The sequence below is a fragment of the Bison bison genome, unplaced genomic scaffold (genome assembly GCF_000754665.1).
Source record: "Bison bison bison isolate TAMUID 2011002044 unplaced genomic scaffold, Bison_UMD1.0 scf7180017864530, whole genome shotgun sequence".
Lineage (NCBI taxonomy): Eukaryota > Metazoa > Chordata > Mammalia > Artiodactyla > Bovidae > Bison > Bison bison.
This window is the reverse complement of record NW_011495080.1, coordinates 8,274,902-8,302,164: the sequence shown is the minus strand read 5'-3', so window position 1 is coordinate 8,302,164 and position 27,263 is coordinate 8,274,902. Positions and strand designations below refer to the sequence as shown.

The 27,263-nt window shown below is 38.7% G+C and overlaps 1 protein-coding gene across 2 annotated transcripts in view; it reads right to left on the bottom strand.

Annotated features, from left to right (window-relative positions):
• TNPO3 (transportin 3) overlaps positions 1-27,008 on the bottom strand; it is an 81,872-nt gene extending 54,864 nt beyond the window's left edge. Inside the window, exons 1-3 of one of the 2 annotated variants that reach the window (XM_010831698.1) lie at positions 26,514-26,602; positions 12,495-12,656; positions 383-583 (exon numbers count right to left, since the gene is read on the bottom strand). In XM_010831698.1, the coding sequence (XP_010830000.1) occupies positions 383-505 (123 nt within the window). In that variant the 5' untranslated portion in view covers positions 506-583; positions 12,495-12,656; positions 26,514-26,602. Of the gene's footprint in view, positions 1-382; positions 584-12,494; positions 12,657-26,513 lie in introns of both variants that reach the window. The other variant, XM_010831697.1, reaches the window with a different exon arrangement.
• Between the last annotated feature and the right edge of the window lie 255 nt (positions 27,009-27,263).

Sequence of the window (27,263 nt, the reverse complement as noted above, 5' to 3'; positions counted from 1 at the left end):
TTTAATAGCTAATCAGTCCAGAAAGGATTTTTAAAAAGGCAACTACGTAGACCTCTGACCCAGGACAGTACTTTATCATCTACAAAGTAATAAGAGTGTGTGTGTGTATGCGCGCACACACACATAACGTGACTGTGAAAACCTAAACACCTCCCTCAATTTTGTTATTTAAGTTAGTCTGATATCAAATGAATTCTAAGATAAATACAAAGATTTAAATTTTTCACGTTAAATTTTTCACATTCTATTCACTTCTAAGAATACAGCAATGAGTCTTTAAAAAGTTAACATCACTTCTCATGGCCTAGCATTGCTAATCAAAATTAACCTGATAAATCCAAATAGCCTTACAAATTTTCCTAATGAGAAGCATAGGATTTACCTGCGTTACAATAACAGGTGACAAGTCTTTCAAGTTCTGGATATGAGTTAGTAATGAGTCCCGTAAAGAGGCATGAGAGTCTGTGGGGAGCTCATAAAATGAGGTCTGAATCTTCATTTTCATGGTCTGTGCAGCAAAATAGCATGATTCTACATCTTGCCGGATCTGTAACAACTGGTCTGAAATCTCCCATGCATGAACCTAAAAGGGACAAAAAAAAAAAGTCATAAAAACTACTTTTCTAAACAACCTTAATGCCATGCAACCTCAATACACATACAAACTTATTTAGACTAAAGTATAATGAAAGAAAAAATCTGAAAGATAAATTACCAACCAATTCAGTCAAAACTTTAAACTACTGCATATTTTTATAGGCTGAGCTCAACAAAAGTACTACCTAAAATCTTCTGATTCTAGGAAGGCATGAAAGTTATCAATTGAATAAAGAGATCTAAGCCTTGCTGATTAGAATTATTAATTGTGTAGAGGGGGAGAGTATAAAGAAAAATGTCTCAAAGTTTCTAATAAAACTAAAATGTCTTTGTATAGCTCCCAATGCTAACCATAAGTTGGATATTTCTTCTCTTATCCATTTAAAGTAAGTAAGCTTTTGTTCACTCTGAGAATTGTATTTGGAAGCTATCTTAATATATCCATAAATAGGAGAATACATTGGTATTTCATATTTAAATAGGGAAATGGCAACCCACTCTTGCCTGGAAAATTCCATGGACAGAGGAGCCTTGTAGGCTACAGTCCATGGGGTTGCAAAGAGTCGGACACGACTGAGCAACTTCACTCACTCACATTTCAATATTTAGTTGCTGACTGAAACAGCAGAAAAACTATCTCACATACTTACTTTTCTTATGTTTTTATATCTGCCAAAGTGCTATATATGCTACTAAAATCATTTTCACAGGAGCATCTATGGAAATAATAAATAGAATGAAAGCACAGAATTTGGTCTCTGTAAATTTGGTCTCTTTTTTACAAGTTATAAAAACTTGTAAGACTTAAAAAAGTTTTATTTTGAAAGATACTCTGGGAACAAACTCATTCAGTATAAAGTAGGCAACTAATTAACAACTGATAAACTACACCAAACTGCCTCTTCATGCTGCTAAATCACTTCAGTCGTGTCCGACTCTGTGCGATCCCATAGACGGCAGCCTATCAGGCTCCACCGTCCCTGGGATTCTCCAGGCAAGAACACTGGAGTGGGTTGCCATTTCCTTCTCCAATGCGTGAAAGTGAAAATGAAGTCGCTCAGTCATGTCCGACTCTTAGCGACCTCATGGACTGCAGCCTACCAGGCTCCTCCGCCCATGGGATTTTCCAGGCAAGAGTAGGGGAGTGGGGTGCCATTGCCTTCTCTGGCCTCTTCATGGGAACAGGCTAAATGGGCTGGTAATAACAGACTGAAAAATTTTTTCAATCTCAATTCAATAACAGAGCCAACTACAGAGAGAGATCACATAGATTTATCTACTTAATTTCTTATGAAGACAGCACTTCACAAGCAATACACAACAATTCTTCAAGATCTTTCCAAAGATAATTGGAAAGTCAAAGAAATGGCCTATATAAGTTCCCAAAGTAAACTGAAAAGAGACTCTAAAACTCACAATGTTTAATGACATAAAACTTAGCTTTAATCAAGTAATAAGTTGATGAAAACCAAGCATGAAACATTAACTTCCTTCTTGATAAAATGTATTTATTAATTTTTTGTACTTTTTATCCCTACCATGTCATAAAATATCTTCTAAGCCACATAGTTTTTAGCCATTCATTATCTAACCAATAACCTAAGCATACCTATGATTTAACATGCCATCAAAATATATCTTGCTCAAATCGATATTTAAAAAAATAGCCAATAGCAAGCCTTAGAATAACCATAAGTGCCTTAATGAAAACAAGAGCAATTAAAGACCAAAACCAAAACACTATAGACATTTACAACAAAACTAGGTATTATCTAGTTATCTCCAAGAACCCCAAAACATAAGTGGATGGGGACATGCCAGTGACATCTGTAAGACCTGTTTCAACCTTAGTAAAAACAGAAGTAGAGAGAAACAACAAGGTATCTAATGGATCTAAGAGGAGAGAACATCAAAAGTGTCAACAGGCAGTCACTAGAAAACAGAAAAACCATCTGAAGACTGCAGCTGAAAACAGAAAGGTTTTGCCCAATCCAAAAGCAAGTGAGTAAAACAGGCCTACATAAGAGGCTAGATGGAACCATCTAGCCTCTATCAATTCTTGAAACTGAAGTCAGGGCAAGGCCCCAAATGAGGAGAAACTGCTGTGAAAAGAATATCATACAGAACAAGTACAACAGAGACAAAAGTGAAAAAAGAAAGGAACAAAGCTAGGAAATCTTAGAAATCAAACCAACATATCTGTAAATACTATCTGAAAACAACAGAAAAGGAAGCTCTATGAAGTTGGAAATACTCCCTTAGCTATGCCTCCTTCTAAAAGGTAAAAAAAAAACAAACAAAAAAAACCTAATTTCACAAAAAAGAAACCGCTGAGTTCAAATGCCATATATATAGCAATGGGGGTGAGGGTGGGGCGGGGACGACAATGAGCAGAACAGCATCACTACAAGGAAAGTAGGCCAGAAAAATATTTTAAAAACTAAAGGACATAGGTGCTAACCGAGAAAGCTCTCAATGGCCTAAACTACAAAACCTGGGAGTAACAAATTATGATACTACTGGATAACTCAAAAATAAAACAAAATCCATGAGTACATACTGATATGAGTAACAACTAAATAAATGAGGGAGGTTATTTGCAGGATATTATACATCTTTTTTTTTTTTAACAGAAGAATGCTAGTTAATAAAAGGAAAGGAGGGGAATAGAAAATCACCACTGTTAGAACACCTCAGAAATAACTGCTACAAGCAAGATTCATGGATAAGTGATACAATACAACAAACTATCTCCCCAGAATATTCATTGGTTACTGTGGTGGTTTTAAATTCTTTGAAGTGAAAGTCACCCAGTCATGTCTGACTCTTTGCAACCCCATGGACTATATGGTCCATGGAATTCTCCAGGCCAGAATACTGGGGTGGGTAGCCTTTCCCTTCTCCAGGGGATCTTCACCAACCCAGGGACTGAATCCAGGTCTGCACTGCACTCAGATTCTTTACCACCTGAGCCACAAGGGAAGCCCTTAAATTCTTTAACATTTACTATTAAGAAAACTCAGACTACTGCTCTGCTAGAGCGACAATGGAAAGAGGCCTAAGACTACATGGAAAGCAAATGAAGCCCAACTAAGTCAAGTCTTCCAGCCATTGCCACCAGAGTGTCAAGCATGTAACTGAAGTCATCTCAGAGTGCAGAAGAGTCCATCCACCAAATGAAGCCTCATGGAGAAGAATCATTCACAGAGCCCTGCTTGAATTTCCTCACGTTCATGACCTACAAAGGTATGAGATACAATGAAATGGTTTCTGGTTTAAGTCACAAAGTCTTGGGAGTTCAGGATAATTTGTTTCACAGTAGTAGATCATGAAGACAGACAATCAGATATTATGTGCTTCCTGTTGAAAGAGCAGATCACCACAAGGACAAAGGAACAAACCTGCACCTCATTAAGCCTCAGGATCCAGGTGGCAATCTGCAGGAAATACACAGGAAAGTAGAACTGCATCCTAACTACGCAATAAACAAAATCAAGACTGTAGGGAAACTCAAGAGGTCAAATGACCCAGAGTCCTGTACAGAACAGGGAGAGAAAGAAGATTAAGTCACTCAAAACATCTACCGTAATTCAACAAGTTATACATTTGCTTTGTGTGGTTTTCCTATATCTGTCTTTAAGAAACAGAACAAAACTCAGTACTGCTTATTAGATTAAACTAGTATGAAGTCTTTCTCTCTAGTGAAATCTGTCAACCCACCAGGTTAGAACCCTTGTGGACAAGTGCATTGATGGTGCAGTGTCATGTTGTGCTTTAATCTGAATGGCAGAAACTAGCGAAAACATCAATCGTATCTTTCTTATTAATATTTATCTGTATTTCTCTATAAATCTTATCTGTATTTCTGACAAATACCCTTATATCCTTAAAAATAGAGATCTCAAAAATGAAGGGCAGAACCAAAAGACAAAACAAAACAGAACAGCTATGTCCCTCTGCAGAACTGTTAACTTGGGTGTACGGATGCAAAGACTTATTTTTCAAGCACCATTGATGATGTTTGAATATTATTTAACATGTCCTTTGGAACTGTCTTTAAGAATAAATATGAATTTGCAGCCCTAATATAAGGTATTCCCAAGGTATACATTTAAAAAATGAAGATGCAGATGTTATCATAAAATCCTTTTTGTAAAAATTTAAATTACATTTTTTTTTTTTTTTTGGAAAGCATAGTGAAGCTTTTTAATATATAGGAGTTAGTTTCATGCACTACATGCTCCCTAAACAACCTAAAGCTGTAACGTTCATAGCACTAATCAAGTATCTCAACACTGGTTTTACCATACTAGCTGGCTTTACACCAATTTTCCGCCAAAAACAAATAGAAAAAAATGAATTAAATATCAAAAGAACTAGTTTGAAGACATCAGAACTACCAAAACATCTAGAACATGAGCTACTGATTCCAGAGACAAGAAAGAGGAGAGTTCAGCCTAATATTTGGCTCTACCTCTCCTCTCAAGGCATTTATATACGTATTTGAAATGGAAGACAAGAAGCTTAAGAAGCTGAAGAGTTTTGGGGAATCTCACAAGAATGGGGAGATAAAAAGTGGAATTCAGAGCTCACCAAGGAAGAGGACTGGTAAATAGTCCAGATTTCCAGTTGGGGCCAGTACAGTAAACAGGAAATGTATCTCAAAAAGGCTAAAATTTCTCCAGGATAAACCAAATGTTAGGCCACAAAATTAGTCTTAATAAATGTAAAAAGGGAACTTCCTTGATGGTCCAGTGTTTAAGAATTCATCTGCCAATGCAGGGGATACAGGTTTGATCCCTAGTCTGGGGTTCCACATGCTGCCAGGCAACTAAGCCTGTGCACCACAACTACTGAGTTTGCGCTCTAGAGCCAGCAAGCTGCAACTACTGAGCCCTCACACCACAAAGAAGGATGTGTACGATGCAACAAAGAGCCCGCATGTGGCGACTAAGATGCCACACAACCAAATTAATAAATAAAGCAAGATGAAATGAAACTGGAAATTAACAAAAGGAAAACTGGAAAATTCACAAATATGAAAAAACTAAATATCAATTATTGAACTACCAATGGGTCAAAGAAGGGAAATTAAGAAGACATTTTGACAAATGAAAATGGAAATACAACATACCAAAACTTACATCCAAGATGGAGTAAAAACATGCTAAAAGGGAAATTCATAGCTATACATATATACTTAAATGAAAATAATATATCTCAAATCAACAACCTAATTTTATATCTTAAGGAACTAGAAAAAAAGGAAAAAGAAAAAACTAAGCCCAAAGCTAGAATAGGAAAGGAAATAATAAAGATTAGAACAAAGACAAATAGAACATAGAAAAACCATGATTTGATTCTTGAAAAAGATTAACAAAACTGACAAACCTTTGAAAGTGTTAGTCACTCAGTCATGTCTAACTCTTTGCGACCCCATGGACTGTAGCCTGCCAGGCTCCAGGCAAGAATACTGGAGTGGGTAGCCATTCCCTTCTTCAGGGGATCATTCCGACCAAGGGATCGAACCCCGGTCTTCTGCATTACAGGTGAATTTTTTACTGTCTGAGCCACCTGGGAAGACCTTTAGCTAGATTTTAACTAAGAAAAAAGAAATGAAATGAAGGTAAAGACATTACTACTAATTTTACAGGAATAAAAAAGAGTATAAGAAATACTATGAACTGTACACTAACAAGCTGGATAATCCAGATGAAATGGACAAACTCCTAGAAATATACAATGTACCAAGAATGAATCAAGAAGAAACAGAAAATCTGTATAGACTATATTACTATAATTAGTGAACAGACTGAATCAGTAATCTAAACTTTCCAACAAAGAAAAGCCCAGATGACTTTATTGGTGAATTCTATCAAATATTTAAAGAAGAATTAACACCAATCCTTCTCAAATTCACTCCAAAAACTGAAAAAGTGAGGAAACATTTCCCAATTCTATGAGGCCACCATTACCCCTATACCAAAGCCAGACAAAGATACTACAAGGAAAAAAAAAAAAAACCCTTACAAATCAACAATACCCCTTAGGAATACTGATGGAAAAAAGAAAAAACTTAAATAGTAGAAAACCGAAATCAACAGTATATTAAAGAAGGAAACTGTCACAACATAAAGACTACATATGAAAAACCCACAATGAACATCATTTCGGTGTTCAAAGACTGAAAACTTTTCAAAACTCTTAAAAAAACTTTAAAAAACTCAGGGACAAAAAGAAGATGCCCACTTCTATTCAGCACAGTACTGGAAGTTCTTAGTCGGAGCTATTAGGCAAGAAAAAGAAACAAAAGGCATTCCAGTTGGACAACAAGAGGTAAAATGATCATTGCTAACATATGACATGATCTTTTATGTAGATAATACTCAAGATTCCCCACAAACCTATTAAAAATAATAAAGAAATTCAGCAAAGTTGCAATATACAAAGTCAACACCCCCAAATCAGTTGTTTTAAATACTGACAATAAATAAGCTGTGCAGAGGAAATTAAGAAAACAACCACATATACAAGAGCTTCCAAAAAGAACAAAATATTCAGAAATAAAGCAAGTTGTTACACTGAAAACTACAAAATACTTGTGAAAGAAATTAAAGAGGACACTAATAAATGAAGACATTCTAAGTTTAAAAATCAGACTTCTACAGTTGTTGAAATTGGCCAACGTTCCCTACAGATTCAATGCAGCAGTAGCAGTGTTAGTCACTCAGTCGTGTCTGACTCTTTGCAACCCCACGAACTTTAGCCCGCCAGGCTCCTCTGTCCATGCAGGAATACTGGACTGGATTGCCATTCCCTTCTCCAGAGGATCTTCCTGACCCAGGGATCGAACCCAGGTTTCCTGCACTGTAGGCAAGATTCTTTACCATCTGAGCTACAGGGAAGATTCAGTGCAATCACTATCAAAATCTAAGGGCTTTTTAGACTAAAGGAATCTTGTCCTATGATAAAACACTGTCAGAAACAAAAGAAATTACTTCAGGAGAAAAACATCACTGATTATCTCAACTTTTCATGAACAATATATCCAGTATTTATCAAATAAAAGCAAAAGAGGGGGTTGGGGGTAGAAACAGACAATAGAAAATAACTTATCTAGATAATGGAATTATCAAATGAGAACTAAAATAACTGTGATGTCTCGATCAAAATGATAAAATTTAGTATCACCAGTAATGGGACAAACAGATTTTAAGTGAGTCAATGTGATTCACTTTCACTGCTGAAAACAACAATTTTTCATTCATACAGAATTCTTCCAAAAACGGCTTAAGCTAAACACTATCACGAGAAAACAATGAGACAAAATAGTGAGTGGGTCATATTAAGAACAAAGATAAAATGGGCCTGAATTTGTTTTTTAATATCACTATCATTTAAAAAAAAAACAACAGGAAATTAAAGTGATGTAACAACTAAAAACAATGCATTATCCTTGAGTGGATCCTGTATTAGGGAAAATAAAATGTTTAAAAAGCAAGGAATCTGTCAAACAACTGGGAAAAATGAATACGAATTATGTATTTGATAACATAATTGTAGATCAATGTTCAATTTCTTTAATGTGACAATGATTTTAGTTTAGTAGAATGTCTTTGTTCTTACAAACAATATGCAAAAGTATTTAGGGATACAGCATTATAAAATCTGCAATTTACTTCTGAAAGATTCCAAAAGGGAGAAAAAGAAACAGAGAAAAAGCAAATGGGAACAGGCAGTTTGAGGAGAGAGCTTATTATGAATCAGTGTTCACAATACAATTCTTTCAAGTTATGAATTTTCAAAATAAACGGGAAAAATTAAGTAGCTGGTTAACATATTCAGGAAATTAGATACTTGGAATTTCCATTAAGAAATGGAATCTATAAAAAAAAAGAATCAAAGGGAAATAGTAGAATTGAAAAATATGTTAACTGAAATTAGTACCCAAATGAAAGGGCTAAACAGCAAACTGGACAACAGAAAAAAAGATTACTATGCTAGTTCAGTTCAGTCGCTCAGTCGTGTCTCTTTGCAACCCCATGAATCTATGCTATGAAATATGAAATTCATGCTAGCATAGCATGAATACTATGCTAGAAAATAGGTCAATAGAAAAATAAGACCTGAAGTACAAATTCAAAAAAGGATAGAAAGTAGAGAAGGGGAAGAATGTAAGTGACATATGGGATATAAGTGAAAAAATCTAACATACAACTGAAACCTCTGGAGAAAAATGAAAAAAAAAAGGGGGGGGGTGTGCCGATATTTAAAGATAATGGCTGAGGAATTTCCAAACTGATAAAAGACGCCAAGCCACAGTTTTAAGAAGCTCTGTAAACCCTAAGGACAGAAAAACCAGACCTAAGCACATCAAATAACACTGCTAAAAAACTGCTAAAGACAAAAAGGAAAATCTTAGAGGCCAGAGAAAAAGATATGTATTACCTTTAAAGAAACAGTTAATTAGACCAAGAGCTGACTTGCCAACATAAAAAATGGGAATCAAGTATCAAGAAAATAATTGTCAGTTGGTTACTTATACCCAGCAAAAAAATCCCTCCAAAATGCAAAAAATTTAGACACTTTGAGACCAAAAGAAAAAAAAAAGGAAGAAGAATAGGAAAGAGTTCATTACTAATAGAACAAAGAAAAAAATACTAAAACTAAAGGGTGTTCTTCAAGCAGAAAGAAAATAATTCTAGATGGAAACATGGAAATTAAGAAGGAATGAAGAATAATAATGGAAAGGCTAAGTATGTGAGTAAATATCTGTGAACACTGATTATATAAAGCAACAATATCTTGTGGGGTTTAAAATAAATGAATCTATATGCCTGAGTGGAATTCCACATCCACCTAAGATGTAGAAAGTTGAAAAGAACACTGCTTTCCAGGTAACAATAAATAAAATCAAACACCATAGTAACTTTTCTTAAATGATCAGGAAGCTCAGGTCCCAGGACAAGCAAGTAAACTAAAAATTAAAGTCACCTCTCCAAGGAGACAGAAGACAAGTGTTGGCTCAACTGTGGCAGGACAAAGAAGAGATGAGGACCACCAGACAACCAGGTAATCAAAGTTCAGTTAAAATTATTAACAACTGATAAAGACTGAGGGTGGGCTAGTATGAACTATAAAATCCCTGAGACTCAGGGGGAATTCACACCACCCACAGGCTCTTACTCCTTGGAAGGAAAGTTATGACCAACCTAGATAGCATATTCAAAAGCAGAGACATTACTTTGCCAACAAAGGTTCGTCTAGTCAAGGCTATGGTTTTTCCTATGGTCATGTATGGATGTGAGAGTTGGACTGTGAAGAAGGCTGAGCACCGAAGAATTGATGCTTTTGAACTGTGGTGTTGGAGAAGACTCTTGAGAGTCCCCTGGACTGCAAGGAGATCCAACCTTGCATTCTGAAGGAGATCAGCCCTGGGATTTCTTTGGAAGAAATGATGCTAAAGCTGAAACTCCAGTACTTTGGCCACCTCATGGGAAGAGTTGACTCACTGGAAAAGACTCTGATGCTGGGAGGGACTGGAGGAGAAGGGGATGACAGAGGATGAGATGGCTGGATGGCATCACTGACTCGATGGATGTGAGTCTCAGTGAACTCCGGGAGTTGGAGATGGACAGGGAGGCCTGGCATGCTGCGATTCATGGGGCCGCAAAGAGTCGGACACGACTGAGCGACTGATCTGATCTGACAGGCTCTTATCCACGCAACTCCACCAAATATTCAGGAGAAAGAACCGGGATAGAGCAGGAAACCAGAGAAAACCTCTTTGGTGGCACAATCCTAGAGGACAGGAGTAGCCACAACTGCAGAAAGGATACAAAAAGCTCTGACTAGACCCTTCTCCTCTACTGAATAAGTCTTATTTGGTGTGGGAGGGGCAGCAAACCATGTCACACACCCTACCCCTCCCCCCACCCCACAAGGCACATGTTAAGTAAGACCCACTGCTATTATACTAAGGGTAACAGAAGAAACCCTCCACCCTACAGGGCAGGGCACAAGGTCTAAGCCCATCATACTGTAATAAGAATACCACCACAGAGGTCTCCTACCACTGAAGGAAGGGTAAAAAAATTTATCCTGCACAAGACCCACCAGATGCAAGACAGAGCGTGAATGCCACAGGGGATGACAATCACTGAGAAAGCCCCACCAAGGAGAACACTGGACACTGGAGGTGCTGAAGACCATGTACCCCAGATGAGGGCAACAGGGAATGATGACCCTGTCCCCAACTCTCCCAAACAAATGCTAAACACATCATATTCAAACTCATGAAAGCCAGAGATAAAGAAAAATACTGGAGGAGAAATCCTTTTTCCTTACTACTGAGGTACCCTTGACTGCAACAGTTCAATTGTAGTACTTTATATTGTAATTATTTGGGCCTTTGTTCATCTTTTCTAATAGATTATAAGCTCTTCAAAAGGAAAAAGTGAAAGTGAAAGTGAAGTTGCTCAGTCGTGTCCGACTCTTTGCAAAGAACAACCTTAATTATTTCTGCATTTTTCAAAACTTCCCTAGCCATAGAGCAATATAAATAAATCTATATTAAATCAGGGGCTTCCCACGTGGCTCAGGGGTAAAGAATCCCTGCCAATGCAGAAGATGCCAAGTTTCAACCCCTGGGTCAGGAAGATCCCCTAGAGTATTCTTGCCTGAATACCCACTTCAGTATTCTTGCCTGAAAAATCCCATGGTCAGAAGAGCCTGGCGGGCTATAGTCCACAGGGTCGTAAATTACTGGACGCAAAGCACACACGCACATATTAAATTACTAAATATGAAGCAAAATGACAAGATGCTATCATCTCATAAACCTACAACACCTCTTTGACTTCCGTAACACAAAGCCTACTCTTTTGCTAGGTAGCTGGGATACTTACTGGATTGGGAGTAAATTGTTAAGAGCAGAATCCACAATGTTTAGAAAGTGAAAGAGCAAGAGAAAACAAGCAAACCAGTTCTTTACAGATAAAGAAAACAAGGGCCCTGAAAGGATGAGATGTTTTTCATTCAGAGTCCTCATTTGCCGAACTCTGCTTGCCTTTCTTGTATGGAGCCTTGGTTTTGTTTCCAATATATATTTTGCTTTAGCAATGAAATGAAGCTCAATATGTTCCTAGCCAAAATCTGAAGATTTAAGAATCTCAGAAAAATCTCAGGGGAGGAAAACTTTAAAAGTCTTCCCTAAATGGGAATCTTTTCTAGAATGACCTTACTTTGAAATATTACCAGTATTTCTGAAACAGAAAAAAAAAAGAAGAGAGAGAGAGAGAAGCAGGTAATCTGAGGCAACTAAACCAAATATAAAATCTGCATCTTCTAATGCTCATTATGTTATCATAGTTTTTTGCTTTTTAACTAAACTCAGATGGCAGCTATATGTATTTCCTAGGACAATTCCTAGAAAACTCCCATACTGCTCCATGTGTAAATGTGTCAAGTCATTTCAAGCATCCTTGTTTATCTTGATGCTGCCCCATCCACTGGTCAATGGTGCCTCTCTTTTCAAATATTTGTTCTTTGGAACAAGAATAAAAGACAAGAGTGACCTCTAAAGAAACCTGGGAAACTTGAATATCACAATCTTCTAAGTAAACTGTCAGTGAAAAATTACCCAGGATGATACTGCCAGTACTATATATTAAGAGGTCATAATTTGTCCCTTTATTTTGAATTCCAGGAGGGTTTAAAAATTGTTGGCATCCAAACAACAAGCAATCTTGTTTTAATCACTGAATCATTAAGAAAATGCAACCAAATCCTGACACCGTAGAGCCTATAGTACACTGTTCACTGCTTTTCCCCTCTGCTAAGCTGCAGAAAGAAGAAAGGAAAAGGGATTCTTTACAAGGAGAGAATAAAGCACTTACACTTCATAGGACTTTTCTAGCCACAGATGCCAGGTGCTACCCACTGAAATCCAGGCTTGAACTAAGCTCCACATTTCTGAAAGGACCATCTCAACCGAAGCCTGGGGCTCAGAGTCAGCAGGAGGAAGCTGCAGCTCCCACTAGCAGCACATTTCAAAGAGGCTGCAACAAGAGAACATTTTCCATTTAAGCAACTAATTCCAATCTTCCATTTCACAAAGCAGTAGCAGAACAGCCCTTTATATGAGTCTTTTCAAAAGACATTTCCATGACTATGTGATGAATATGAAACAGGCGATGGCCCAGCAATCCTTTGACTAACATGCTCCAAGTCTTTCATTATACTACTCAGCAGATCCTAAAAGTACTTGCTCTTTTTTTCTTTAATAGTCACGACTGCTCCAACTCATTTCTACAATAACAGTTCTGCTGTTATCAACAGAAACTGCTGAATCGACAGAAATCAATGAGCAGACCCTTAACAATGCAAGTCCACACCCAGATAGGGGCCTAAGGATTCATTAGCTGCCAAAAATCAGAAGCAGATTAGAGCTGGTAGTTAATCCTATACAAAAACTCCTCAAATTAAGTAGACTTACTCAGAATACTTCTCTGAAAACAGAAAAGTTCTAGCAAATAGAAAATTACATTCTGGAAATAAAGATATTTCAATGGGAAAAAAACAAATATTTCAATGGGATTTGAAAAGTAAGCATAAATGTGTCAGGTTGCTGTACTTTTTAAAAGCATTTCAATTAACGAATAATACATTTATTAAATGTTTATAGTATCCTGGAAGGAGAGGAAGACTAGGTAAGAGTACAGTAAAAAGAACCCTTAAAAAACACTGTCAACCAGACAATGTAACATTTTAGACATATGACCTATAACAATATAGTATAGAGCTAGAAAATCAGAATTTCCCAAATCAAGAAAAAATCATTTTCATGAGACAGGTAAGGAACAAACTAGTTTTATTAACCCAAAAAAGAGAAAGTATTTTTTAAGTCAGTCAACTATCTTAAGGTTTTGTATCTAATCCATTATGAAACTTTTACAAATTTAAGACAAACTGCTAGGTCTGTCACAAGTTACTTTCTAACGGTTTTCTTAGACAGTGAGGAGAGAAAATGATATGAATGGATATTAAAAAAATATAAGCTATAAGCTTATATTTTATAGCTCTCAAAAGATAACCATCACTACCTAAAACTGTTATCTTTCAAAATAATTTGTTTTGCAAGATGGCCTGAAATACAGAAACTATGATGAAATGAAACTTAGCTAATACCTTCACCACAGCAGTAATGAGTAAACAATTCCCAACTCCAAACACAGAGCCTAAGTGAAAAATAATCATAAAGCCCTTAGTGAGCTCCCAGAACCATAAAATACCCATGTTTGCATAAACAACTACTTTTCTAGAAGCAAAAAAGCTCATTTATAGAGATAAGTTCAGTCAATTTACATTTCCACAGCCATTCCCATAATAACCGAACAGATAATTAAAAGAGAGACATTATTTCCCTTATGGGAGGGAAGAGATTCCTGGCTAAAAATAATTATTTAAAACATCAAAAGCTACTCAAATTCCAAAAGAAACACTCAAACACTGTTCAAGACAATTTTGGAAGACTGCAGTGCCCGTATGTATCACTCTATCTTGATCTCAGTGAGAGGAATCAGGAAGACCAAATGACTACACCCACTGCACACTGTGGTCTCCTCAGTTTCTGATTAAATCCAAGTGTTTCTGGGACAAGCGTTTCAAACAGTCCTGAGTTATAAAATAAACTCTGTCAAATAAACTTTGGCTCAAATCTGTAGCTGTTGGTCACATATATTATGATACTGAGAAATTTTGCCAATATTTTTTCCCAACAACTATAAAGAATTCCTATCCAAATTAAAAACCCTAAGTCACCTATACATGTGACTCATTAACCCTCAAGACTGGCCCTGAAAAAACATATGTCTGGATCTGTAAGATCAACTTGGGTTAGGAGTGACTGAAGCATACATTTCTTGAAAATCAATTCACTGTGGACCTTAATAATTACACTGGGAAGCCCTGCTTTAAAAGTAGAAAATGGGTATTTATCGCGGATTAAATCATGGAGTTCTCTAAAAAATAAATAAATAAATAAAAGTAGAAAATGCCAAGCTTGAAACCATTTCAAGCAAATGAGTAGCCCATACGAGGGCTTCCTAAAAGCTGAAAATATGGGAAATGGATTTCCTTTAATCACTGGTCTCCATTCCTGCCTATCTGAACAAGTTTTTTTTATAACAACTCATATAAACCTGAAGAATGAGAGTACTATTAGACATACTAAGCTACACTAATACCCTGCTGAAGATTCAAGTTTTTTAACCATGTAGAAATATGAGATGCTAGCTTAAGGTTTAATAAAAAATGCATTATAGTGTCAGAAAACTCTGAATGCTTATGTAAAAATATATACCTTTTTAGGACTAGTTCTAAGTATATTCTTCTGCTTTAGGGTCATGTATAAAGGGTATTAATAATGGCTGAGACAGAAAATACAAGTAACAATTAATACAGAGAAAAACTGAAAAGAAGAGTGCTTTGGGCTTGGGGAAAAAAAAAAAGTAAAAAACATATAAACTCTGTTAACAGAAATTTCTTACCAAAAGAAAAAAAATACAAATTTCATAATATTTTCATTTTGAGAAGTCTAACCAGAAAGAGGAAAAAATTAAATTGATACTTTCAAGGGTTTCTGCACGCCAAACACAACAAAATTATTCCCATTAGCAGTACTGTGAACTTCCAATAAAGAGAAATAAACTTCTCTCTAGAACTTCACCAGTTTAAAACACTCTCTGGTAATATTTCAGTACCAGGGTACATGGTAGGGCAATACAGGAGAGACAATCTGAGCAAGCTCAACTTTCTAAGAATTACATCTGTTTTTAAGTTCAACAGAGCTTATGAGACTTCTCTAGTGGTCCAGCAGTTAAGACTCCGAGCTTCCACTGTAGGAGGCATGGGTATCTGGTTGGGGAACTAAGATCCTGTATGCCACACAGTGCAGTCAAAGAAACGGGGAGTGGGGAAGAGTCTAAAATTCTATAAAATCTAGAAAATAGCACATTGGTTCCTCAAATAAAAAACAAAAAACACAGAATTACAATATGATCCAGCAACTCCCCTTCTGGTGATATACTCAAAAGAATTAATAGAAGAGATTCCAAAAGATATCTCTACACCTGTGCTCATAACAGCATTATTCATAATAGCCAAAACGTGGAAGCTACCCAAGTGTGTACCAACAGATGAATGGATAAACAATATACAGTATATACATACATTCTTATTCAGCCTTAAAAAGGGATGAAATCCATCTACAACATGGATGAACCCTGAAGGCATTAAGTGAAACATGCCAGTCACAAAAGGACAAATACTGTAGGATTCTACTTATATGAGGTACCCCGAGTAGTCAAGCCCATGGAGACAAACGGCAGAATGGTGGCTGCCAGGGACTATGGGGAGAAATGGGGAGTTAGTTAACCATATTTAATGTGTACAAATTTTTCAGTTTTATAATACGAGAAAAGTTCTGGAGATGGATGGTGGTGATGTTTGTACTGTATTATTCTATTCATAAGGTACTTGGAGTAGTCAAATTTATAGTGGAAAAAAAGCAGAATGGTGGTTACCAGGAGTTGAAGAGAGGAGGGAATGGAGAATTATTCTTCAACAGTTACAGAGTTTTAGTTTAGAAAGATGAAAAATTCTAGAGATAGCACTGATTGTTGTTCAGTCACTAAGTCATGTCCACTCTTTGCAATCCCATGGACTACAGAACCCAAGGCTTCCCTGTCCTTCACTATCTCCCAGTTTGTTCAAACTCATGTCCATCAAGTCAGTGATACCCAAACATCTCATCCTCTGCCACCCCTTCTACTTTTGCCTTCAATCTTTCCCAGCATCAGAGTCTTTTCCAGTGAGTCGGCTCTTCACATTAGGTGGGCAAAGTATTGGAGCTTCAGCATCAGTCCTTCCAAAGAATATTCAGGACTGATTTCCTTTAGGATTGACTGGCTTGATCTCCTTGTTGTCCAAGTGACTCTCAAGAGTCTCCAGCACCATAATTCAAAAGCATCAATTTTTCAGTGCTCAGCCTTCTTTATAATCCAACTCTCACATCCGTACATGACCACTGGAAAAATCATAGCTTTGACTATATGGACCTTTGTTGGCAAAATGATGTCTCCACTTTTTAATATGCTGTCTAGGTTTGTAGCACTGATTAACTTTCTAATATTTTGCACGTTTTGAAATGTTTATTTTTATATGATTATATTTAAAATTTTAGTAAAGACAGAGAATGAGATAGTTGGATGATATCACCGACTCAATGGACATGAGTTTAAGTAAACTGCAGGAGTTGGCGATGGACAGGGAAGCCTGGTGTGCTGCAGTCCATGGGATCACAGAGTCAGACACGACTGAGCAACTGAAATGAACTGAAATAAAACTATATTGATCATATTGTGGTGATGGTTGCACAACAACATGAATGTACCTAATACCACTGAACTATATACCTAAAAATAGTTAAAATGTTAAGTTAGAAAATGTAGCAGTGGGACATCTCTGGTGGTCCAGTGGCTAAGACTCTGTGCTCCCAATACAGAGGGCCTGGGTTCAATCCCTGGTCAGGGAACTAGATCCCACATGCTGCAACGAAGATCAAAGATCCTAGATCCAGTGTGCTGCAACTAAGATCCAGTGCAGCCAAATAAATAAATATTTTTTAGAAAATGTAGCAGTGCCCTGGTAATTTTATATTGTTTCAAACCATCGACTGGTCCAAAGCCTGGGAAGATGAGAAATAAACTAATCAAAATACAGATGAATGTCACCGGATAATAGACTACAATGGCCAAAGAAATACCATCACAAATCTTCATTCATAAGCTCCAATACAACAAGGACGTGAAATGACTATATTTGCACTGTCTAAGGCTTAGAATGTGGCAATGCAAATAAGGCATTGATCCTAATTAGCTCAAATTTAAATAGCCACATTAGCCATATGGGTAATGGTAATCATATTAGACAACATAACCAGACTGGTACACTATTATATTCAGTAGAAAGGTCTTTGGTTTTTACCACTTATATACTCCCATTTTCCAGCAATGCAAAGCATTCAGTATTCCTATATTCACTGAACTGACCCCACAGAAGTAATACAGGAACATTTTCTATTTTCTGGAAAGTTTGCCTTTAGAAAACAGGTTTCATAGTCACTTGACTGGAAGATGAGAGCAGAAGCATTAAAAGACTTCTAGATTTTCAGGTGAATCAAATCAATGACTGCATTGCTAGGGGAAAAATCAAAGATTCTAGGTTTTAGAACTAAAAAGAATCAAGAAACTCCAAAGAGGAAAATTACTAGGAAAGAAGTTTGAAACTGATACTCCATGACCCATGACCTTCCAGATATATTTAGAAGAAAATTCTCAAGGCTATGTGATAAACCAATGCCAACTTAGTGTATCAGAGCATGATTCGATTCCAGTTGATTTATGTCTTTGGATTCTTTTCATCGATCCCTTTTCAGTCTAGAGAGTGAACTAGGAAACTTCTGAGATAACCTCTAATCCACAGACTGTCTCCATAAAGGTAGTTTCCTTCTTCTAATCTAAGTTAAAAATTTAGGACAAATGAGTAGCACAGTTTATTAGCCCTATAAAGAGATGGTCTTTCCTTCCAATACTACACCTTCTACTCATTTTGGTTACTTAGAGGTAAACAAAGGAAAGTAGGTATTCAAAATAGTCCATTGCTAAACAGGCTTCCTTTAAAATGTCTCACAATAACTTTCTTTCTTTAAAAACACTCTAAAGATAATCAGTGATATCTGCCTATCACATAAAACAAAAACATGGCTCTCAGTTGTTTCCAAGAATTTTGGTGAAAAAAAGTTACAAGTAATGACAGTAGATTCTTCTAAAAATGGCTACTTTATACAAATCTCAGAGAAAGAAAAGATGTTAATGTGTGGCATGGGCAGAACCATATCCAAATTACACCTTTATACCAAATCTACTGTCCCTAGGGTCCATTAAAACTATACTAAATGGCTCTAAGTTTAGTAAAGTATGGGGCTGAGGGAAGTAAAGACAATAGTTTTTCAAAACGTCTATTATTCAAAGCGGTTTTGAAACAAACCAGGTAGATTCTATTCCTTACCAATTTAATTTTTCTTGGTATTTTCTTAGGGACTATACAGTTTTGGATGCTACTTTATTTGGTATAATTTTAGTTACCACATCTTCTGTTTCTAACTAAAGTAGATTATTTTTTTTTGGTGTGTGGGGCGGGGGACCACCATGTGGCTTATGGGGATCTCAATTCCCCAACCAGAGATTGAACCCTGGGACCCTCTGAAGTGAAAGCACACAGTCCTAACCACTGAACCGCAAAGGAATTCTTTATCAATTTCAAACTGAAAATTAAAACCTTATGATACTATACTAGCATGATTTCTTACTACACTAAAACACTTTTTACTTAAAATGTCACTTAGTGATCACTTCAAGACAGGATAGTTGTGGCAAAAAGTTCTCCTTTTCTGTACTCAAGTCGTTCAAAGTATAAAATGAGGGTAATAAAAACTTATCTCATAAAGATTGTTCTTTTAGAAGATTTGAAAGACTGAAAACAGAAGGCTGAGTAATATTGTTTATTTTCAGTCACCACGGATATGTTAGAGAAACGCAGCAAAAATAAATGAAATTCATAGATAAAGACAAATCTGAGTCATCCAACTGCCCCTTTGGAGATGCTACAAGCAGCTATGCGTTCAAGAACATTTTTAAGAACCTGTGTGTGTCAGGCATCTTGATCATTTAATAATCTTGGTTTATTCCTTCAACTATGCATATCAGATTAAACTAAATATATAATATAGATATAGATTATAATATATATATAATCTATATCTATATTATATATAGTCTATTAGGGCAGACAAAACAAGTTTTCAAAAAGGTAAAAACATGATAAATGCAATTCAAGTGCTTTAGGTGTTGGGGCAGGGGCGGAAATGAATTTCAGCAGAAGAGAATCAGTTAACACTTTAGTCAGAATTTAAGCTAGGTTTTGAAAAGATGGGTTAATTTCTTCATTTGAAGATAGGACTGGGAAAAAGTAATAGGTAAGCACAAAGGTAAGAAAAAAATCAATCATAAAATCAGACAAAGGTAGCATTTCCCCGCTCCTTCCCCTCCAAAAAACCCATCTGGTTTCTTTGAGATACTACAGCTTGTGTGAGTGTTGATGCGAAAAGACCCAGTAAAGAGGGAGTTCGAGGATACAAGTAAGACGTAGGATAATCAAAAGATCAAGGTTCCTGAGAATTCAGAAAATAAGATGCAGAGCACTGCGATCTGACAGAAGCAACTGGATACACATGCTCAAGTTCTTCAAATCAGACATGAAGCGATGGTGGTAAATTGAAGAAAGAAGAGAATGACAGTGCTTGAAAAATACAAGACCTAACAAAGAAAAGGGCCAGTCAATGGAATAAGGTTTTGATAAAATTCAAGAACTAAGTAAGACTTCTTAACTCAATCAAACTGACTGAAACATCAGTTTGCCTGATGTTGGGTTGGAGGGTTCCTTCCAAAGTTAGAGTAAAAAGTTTTTCCCCCTCCAAAGGTGAGGGAACCCATAAGAACAAAGAATGCAAACATAAACAATATTAACAAAACTGTGAAAACTAGAAAGCGCGCACACACACACATACACACACGCGCGCGCTCGCGCATGCACACACATGCTCAGTTATCTTTGGGACCCCGTGGACTGTAGCCCACCAGGCTCCTCTGTCCATGGAATTTTCCAGGCAAGAATACTGGAGTGTGTTGCCATGTCCTACTCAAGGGGATCTTCCTGACACAGGGATTGAACCTCCGTCTCCTGCATCTCCTGAAATGGCAGGTGGATTCTCTACCACTGCATCACTGGGGAAGTCCCAGAAAGCTAATGGGTGAGGGTTAACCCTCTGAGCAGGTCTGAGAAAGTGGAAATTTGCCTGCGGGCAGGGAGGGAAGAAGGGATAAGCATGGTGGAAGCCAAGGGGGCAAACTGTAGGAAATCAACCCTAAATATTAATTGGAAGGATTGATGCTGAAGCTCCAATACTGTGGCCACCTGATGTTAAGAGCAGACTCATTGGAAAAGACCCTGATGCTGGGAAAGATTGAGGGAAGGGGGAGAATGACAGAGAATGAGATGGTTGGATGGCATCACTGAGTCAATGGACATGGGTTTGAGTAAACTTCAGGAGACAGTGAAGGACAGGGAGTCCTGGCATGCTGCAGTCCAAGGGGGTCACAAAGAGCCAGACATGACTGAGTGACTGAACAACAACAACAATAAAGGGGGCAAACTCCCTGATTTGAAAAATCCCAGAAAAGCTCAAGAACTGCAAGTACTGAGGTACATCTGAAGAAAGAAACAGAAAACAGAACAAATGGGACAGAAAACAAAGAAATGGGTTCAAAAACCTTTGCCAGCAGTTTAGTTTCCTAGATTTTCTCCCTGACTCTTGAGGGACCAGGATACTATAACTATCCTCTCACTATCACAAAGACTCAAGGTTTAGTTTGGAGAGACTACAGTAGAACTCTGGACTTTTGGACAACAGGCTCACCTATGGATGGGAGTACCATACTGAAAATAGATTAAATAAAGTCTATATACTTAGTGGTGAGATCCATCCTCCAGCTGATTCTCCCATATGCCACCAGCAGGCTAGTTTATAACTCCCCACCCCCACCCAGGAGAACACCAGAGAACTCTCAGAGTAAAAAAAGTGATCCAAGAAAAAAGACCAACGAAGTCAATGAGAAAGAAGAGATGAAGGTCCCTTTTATATTATCTGTCAAATCAGGGAGTAATCCAAAAAAAGATCATGGGATCCACGATTCAGTGCATCCAATACAAGAGAATGGAATTCCCTTAGGATGGTGAGATCCCAGGACAATAGTTATGCAACAGACCTGGAGAGCAACCAGATCAGATTGGAGCAGGAAGATAGAGGGCTCTCAGGGAAGGTTTTCTTCCAACAAAAATGGAAACAGATTACCAGTGTGAACATACTAAGAGGATATTTACACCTACTAACAGAATTTGGGATGGATTACTGTAGATACACAGAAAATAAAGCAAACGTTAAAAAAAAAAGAAAAAATTTTCACCAAAATTGCACAAAAAGAAATTATCATGATACATATGTTTCATGATTCACAATAGGTAATGTGGTACCTATGTTAGAGTAATGGGGTATGAAGAAGTGAAAGGAGCCTAAATCTTCATCTTTCATAAGAGAAAGTCTATATAAGACTGCTCTCTTTTTATCCTAAATCTTGTAAAACTATTTCCATTTTATAACTTTCAGAAAGTTTTCGAAGTCTGGTTTAAAACTTATTTTAACAATAATACCTTGTTATTAAGCTAATAGTTAATAACCTTAATTTTTGTAAAAATTAAAATTATGTAAGACTTCAAAAAACCAAAAGGTACTATATCACATTATTTGAGATTCTTGAGTCAGCAAAATAGAAGAATTTCAATAGGTTATGTGATCAGAGCTCAATGTGTGAGTCAGTGATTTGGGGGCTTGGTGATTTTTTTTTAGCAATGACAAGATCCAAGATGTGACTGTGTGACTAGGTAACTGAGAAAAAGAAGGGAATTAAGAAGCCAATGTGTTAGCTGAGTTAGCTGAATTGTAAAATGATGACGTGTGACTGTGCTATTTTCCAAGTCCACTTTTCCGCTCTTCACTACCATGTTTTCTGCCCCAGTGTGCTTGACCTCTATGGAACAGATCAACAGGTTCCTGAGTTCCCTAGTTAAGGGTTGGGTTTGCCCATGGGGAATCCCAAGAGGAAGTTAGGAGAATAAAGTGTAGATATTTATTCCTCCAACTTCCTCCCTGCAAAATCACCTCAAGACGGCTGCTGCTGCTAAGTCACTTCAGTCGTGTCCGACTCTGTGCGACCCCATAGACAGCAGCCCACCAGGCTCCCCGGTCCCTGGGATTCTCCAGGCAAGAACACTGGAGTGGGTTGCCATTTCCTTCTCCAACGCACAAAAGTGAAAAGTCAAAGTGAAGTCGCTCAGTTGTGTCCGACTCTTCACAACCCCACGGACTGCAGCCTACCAGGCTCCTCCGTCCATGGGATTTTCCAGGCAAGAGTACTGGAGTGGGGTGCCATTGCCTTCTCCTTCAAGATGGCTAGGGCCCTTCAAATGAAAACTACCATTCCTCTCAAGGCAGTCAACTCCATATTCCTCTTGAGAGCTCAAGAAGTAACCACTCCCTATCTTATTTCTTATGGCTTAGGGCTATTAACAGTTTGGCTACAGGTTTCCATATTATGTTTAATGGCACATTATATCTGCATCTTTATAAATAGTACCTTTATAAAACAAACCCTTCTCAAATTAGCCTATTTCACGTGTGCATCTGTTTCTGTTGGGACCTGACTGACTGTAAACAGTGATGATGATGATGATGATGGTGAAGACGCAGGGCTGTTATAGAGACTCAGTTCAGTTCAGTCACTCAGTCATGTCCGACCCCACTGACTGCGGCACGCCAGGCCTCCCTGTCCATCACCAACTCCAGGAGTCTACCCAAACTCACGTCCATTGAGTCGGTGATGCAATCTAACCATCTCTTCCCCTGTCGTCCCCTTCTCCTCCCACCCTCAATCTTTCCCAACATCAGGGTCTTTTCAAATGAGTCAGCTCTTCACATCAGGTGGCCAAAGTATTGGAGTTTCAGCTTCAAAATGAACACCCAGGACTGATTTCCTTTAGGATGGACTGGCTGGATCTCCTTGCAGTCCAAGGGATTCTCAAGAGTCTTCTCCAACACCACAATTCAAAAGCATCAATTCTTCAATGCTCAGCTTTCTTTATAGTCCAACTCTCACATCCATACATGACCACTGGAAAAACCATAGCCTTGACTAGATGGCCTGTGTTGACAAAGTAATGTCTCTGCTTTTTAATATGCTGTCTAGGTTGGTCACGGAGAAGGCAATGGCACCCCACTCCAGTACTCTTGCCTGGAAAATCCCATGGACGGAGGAGCCTGGTAGGCTGCAGTCCATGGGGTCGCAAAGAGTCGGACACAACTGAGCGACTTCACTCTGACTTTTCACTTCCGTGCGTTGGAGAAGGAAATGGCAACCCAGTGCAGTGTTCTTGCCTGGAGAATCCCAGGGACGGGGGAGCCCGGTGGGCTAGCGTCTATGGGGTCACACAGAGTCGGACACAACTGAAGTGACTTAGCAGCAGCAGGTTGGTCCTAACTTTCCTTCCAAGGAGTAAGCATCTTTTAATTTCATGGCTGCAGTCACCATCTGCAGTGATTTTGGAGCCCAAAAAATTAAGTCTGTCACTGTTTCCCCATCTATTTGCCATGAAGTGATGGGACCAGATGCCATGATTTTAGTTTTCTGAATGTTGAACTAGTGGAAAGTAAATAGCTAATATTTAAGTAGCAATTACTAACATATTTCGAGTTATAGGTTTCAAGAAATTTGTTAAGCTCTTTGCAGGTATTAACTTAAACATTACAAATATTCCATGGCAGCAAAAATTTTTTTGTCTGGTTCATTTCCATATACCAACACCTAGTAGCTGGTACATGGTAAGCACTCAAACACTGATTTAAAATACAATAAGCAGGTTTGGTAAAGAAGAGCTGGCTTTTGGTGTGGTGAAGCATTTCTCCTACTTTTACCTTGAAAACTTTAAGATCAGGGACATGTGGCTTCCCAGATCACAGTTCAGTCCAGTTCAGTTCAGTCGCTCAGTCGTGTCCAACTCTTTGCTACCCCATGAACTGCAGCGCGCCAGGCCTCCCTGTCCATCACCAACTCCTGGAGTTTACCCAAACTCAAGTCCATTGAGTCGGTGATGCCATCCAAACACCTCATCCTCTGTCGTCCCCTTCTCCTCTCGGACTCAATCTTTCCCAGTATCAGGGTCTTTTCAAATGAGTCAGCTCTTTGCATCAGGTGGCCAAAGTATTGGAGTTTCAGCTTCAACATCAGTCCTTCCAATGAACACCCAGGACTGATCTCCTTTAGGATGGACTGGCTGGATCTCCTTGCAGTCCAAGGGACTCTCAAGAGTCTTCTCCAACACCATAGTTGAGAAGCATCAATTCTTCGGTGCTCAGCTTTCTTTATAATCCAACTATCACATCTATACATGACCACTGGAAAAACCAGAGCCTTGACTTGACGGACCTTTGCTGACAAAGTAATGTCTCTGCTTTTGAATATGCTATCTAGGTTGGTCATAACTTTCCTTCCAAGGAGAAAGTGTCTTTTAATTTCATGGCTGCAATCACCATCTGCAGTGATTTTGGAGCCCCAAAAAATAAAGTCTGACACTGTTTCCCCATCTATTTCCCATGAAGTGATGGGACCAAATGCCATGATCTTAGTTTTCTGAATGTTGAGCTTTAAGCCAACTTTTTCACTCTCCTCTTTCACTTTCATCAAGAGGCTCTTTAGTTCTTCTTCGCTTTCTGCCATAAGGGTGGTGTCATCTGCATATCTGAGGTTATTGATATTTCCCAGATCACAAAAACTAACTAAACACAAAGACCCCTGATGGCTTCTTCAGTAGTAAAGAATCTGTCTGCCTGCCAATACAGAAGCAGGCCCAATCCCTGAGTCTAGAAGATTCTCTGGAGAAGAAAAATAGAAACTCACTCCAGTATTCTTCTTGCCTGGGAAATCTCATGGACAGAGGAGCCTGGAAGGCCACAGTCCTTGAGGTCGCAAGAGTCAGATTCAACTTAACAACTAAATAACAACAACATCTAAGACCATAGAAGAATGATTTTCTTATGTAGCCTACAATGAGTTATATTCCTTTCTCCTCTCATGGGGTCATCCAGGACTTGAGTTTCCGATTTTTTTTTTTTTAAGTGTAATATTCAAAGTCAAGGTAGCCAATTTTAAAATACTTATTATGCACTTACAGCCAAGGAGCCCTCAAAAGGGCAGAGCATCTTTAAGTACTAGTTTTGAGTTTTAAAAAAGAAATGGGAAGGGAGGGGGCAAATTTAAAAATATGCTTAGGCATATGAAATGCAAAAATAAGAAAGGTAAAGTCAACAAGATCACCAAGTATACATACCCACACAGAATTAAAGCAAAGCAAAGGTAAGTGGGAAAATTAGGGGAGGAAGCATAATGCACGTGATTCAAATGCGCAAAATACAATGCATATAATAGGTTGCAATAAATTAATCCCCTCATTGGATGCTGACACGATTATCTGTAATAATCAAGGCAGCTTTGATATCTATATCTTACAAAGAAGGTAAAACTCAGGAGAAAGATAAGATTAAAGAACTGCAAAGATTTTCTGAAACCAAAATTGATTTTTTTTATGTTGCGCTCCAAAACACAAGAAAAACTCACGTGGATAAGGATCGAGAAACGTGAGAAGCTACGAGAATACAATACTCAAACTAGAGTGAAGAGCAGCAAAGAACAGTTAAGGTGTAAGCTACGACTGGAAAGGAATTACCGGACGTTTAACACCTAGACATCGAAGAGAGACGGATAAAGCATCCTTAGAAGATGGAGAAAGACCGGGATTGGATTTGGTCGAAGAAAGACAAAACGGAAAAGCAAGGCCTAAGAAGCAAGTAGCAGCAAGTGTAAAACTTAAGAGGAACAGATCGAAGCCACAAGCAAGAAGTATAGGACTTACAAATCACATTCTACGGGGAGGGGAAAGGGCCACTTCGCGACCGACCAGTGCAACTAGTTTCCGAAAAGCGGCGGCGATGTAGGTTCGCAGCCCCACCCCGCGGGAGCAGCTCCTCCCCAAGGAAGACCTCACAAGGCCAACCGCTGGACTCCAGCTCGAGCCTAGGTCCTATCCCGCCCTTGCCCCGCGGCGCAGAACGGCCTCTCCCGGCCCCTCACCGAACGCTGCAGCTCCCCAAGCCAAAACGAGGCGCGTTCCTTTCCGCTGGGATCTGGGTCGTGGTACAGCGCCTGCACTGCCTGGTACACGAGCTGCAGTGTCGGCTTTGCTCCTTCCATGGTGGTAGCGGTGGTGGCGGCAGCGACGGTTCTGGCTCTTCTCCCAAGGCTCCTCCGATTGCTCCGCCCTCGCGCTTCCTCACTGTGTCGGCCACGGCCGCTCCCTGACTGGCGCCATCTCCTCTTTGGCCGTTACCAGGGCAGATGGGTTCCTCGTGGAAGTTACCCCCTCGGAAACACAGGTTAGATTGTATTCAAGTTCCTGGTCGTTTTTCCGATCTTCCCACAAGACTCCACACTTCTGAATCCAGACGCCGGTGCTAGCTTCCTGACCTGCTGACTTGCCCTCCGAAGGCTGTCCCGGCAAGACAGAGACCACGAAGCTTACCTCAACAGCTTTACCCGGACCGGAAGCAGCAGCACCAAAATCTTTGGCACACTTCCGTCTGGTGCGTTGTAAACGGCCTCCGTGCCGGCACGCCTCCTCTTTTCTCCCCGCCCCCCACCCCCCGCCGGAAGTGACCCTACAGGGACAGGAGCCGGTAAGAAGTGGATCTCTGCATTTCTTGCTTGGGACTGGAGCTCTGCGATCCTCGTGGCGCGCACACCTGTACAGCTTTCCCCCTTTCTTCCCCCTTCCGACTTTTTCAGCCCTTCCCAGAGAATCCTTTAGGACCTCCGTGGACAAGT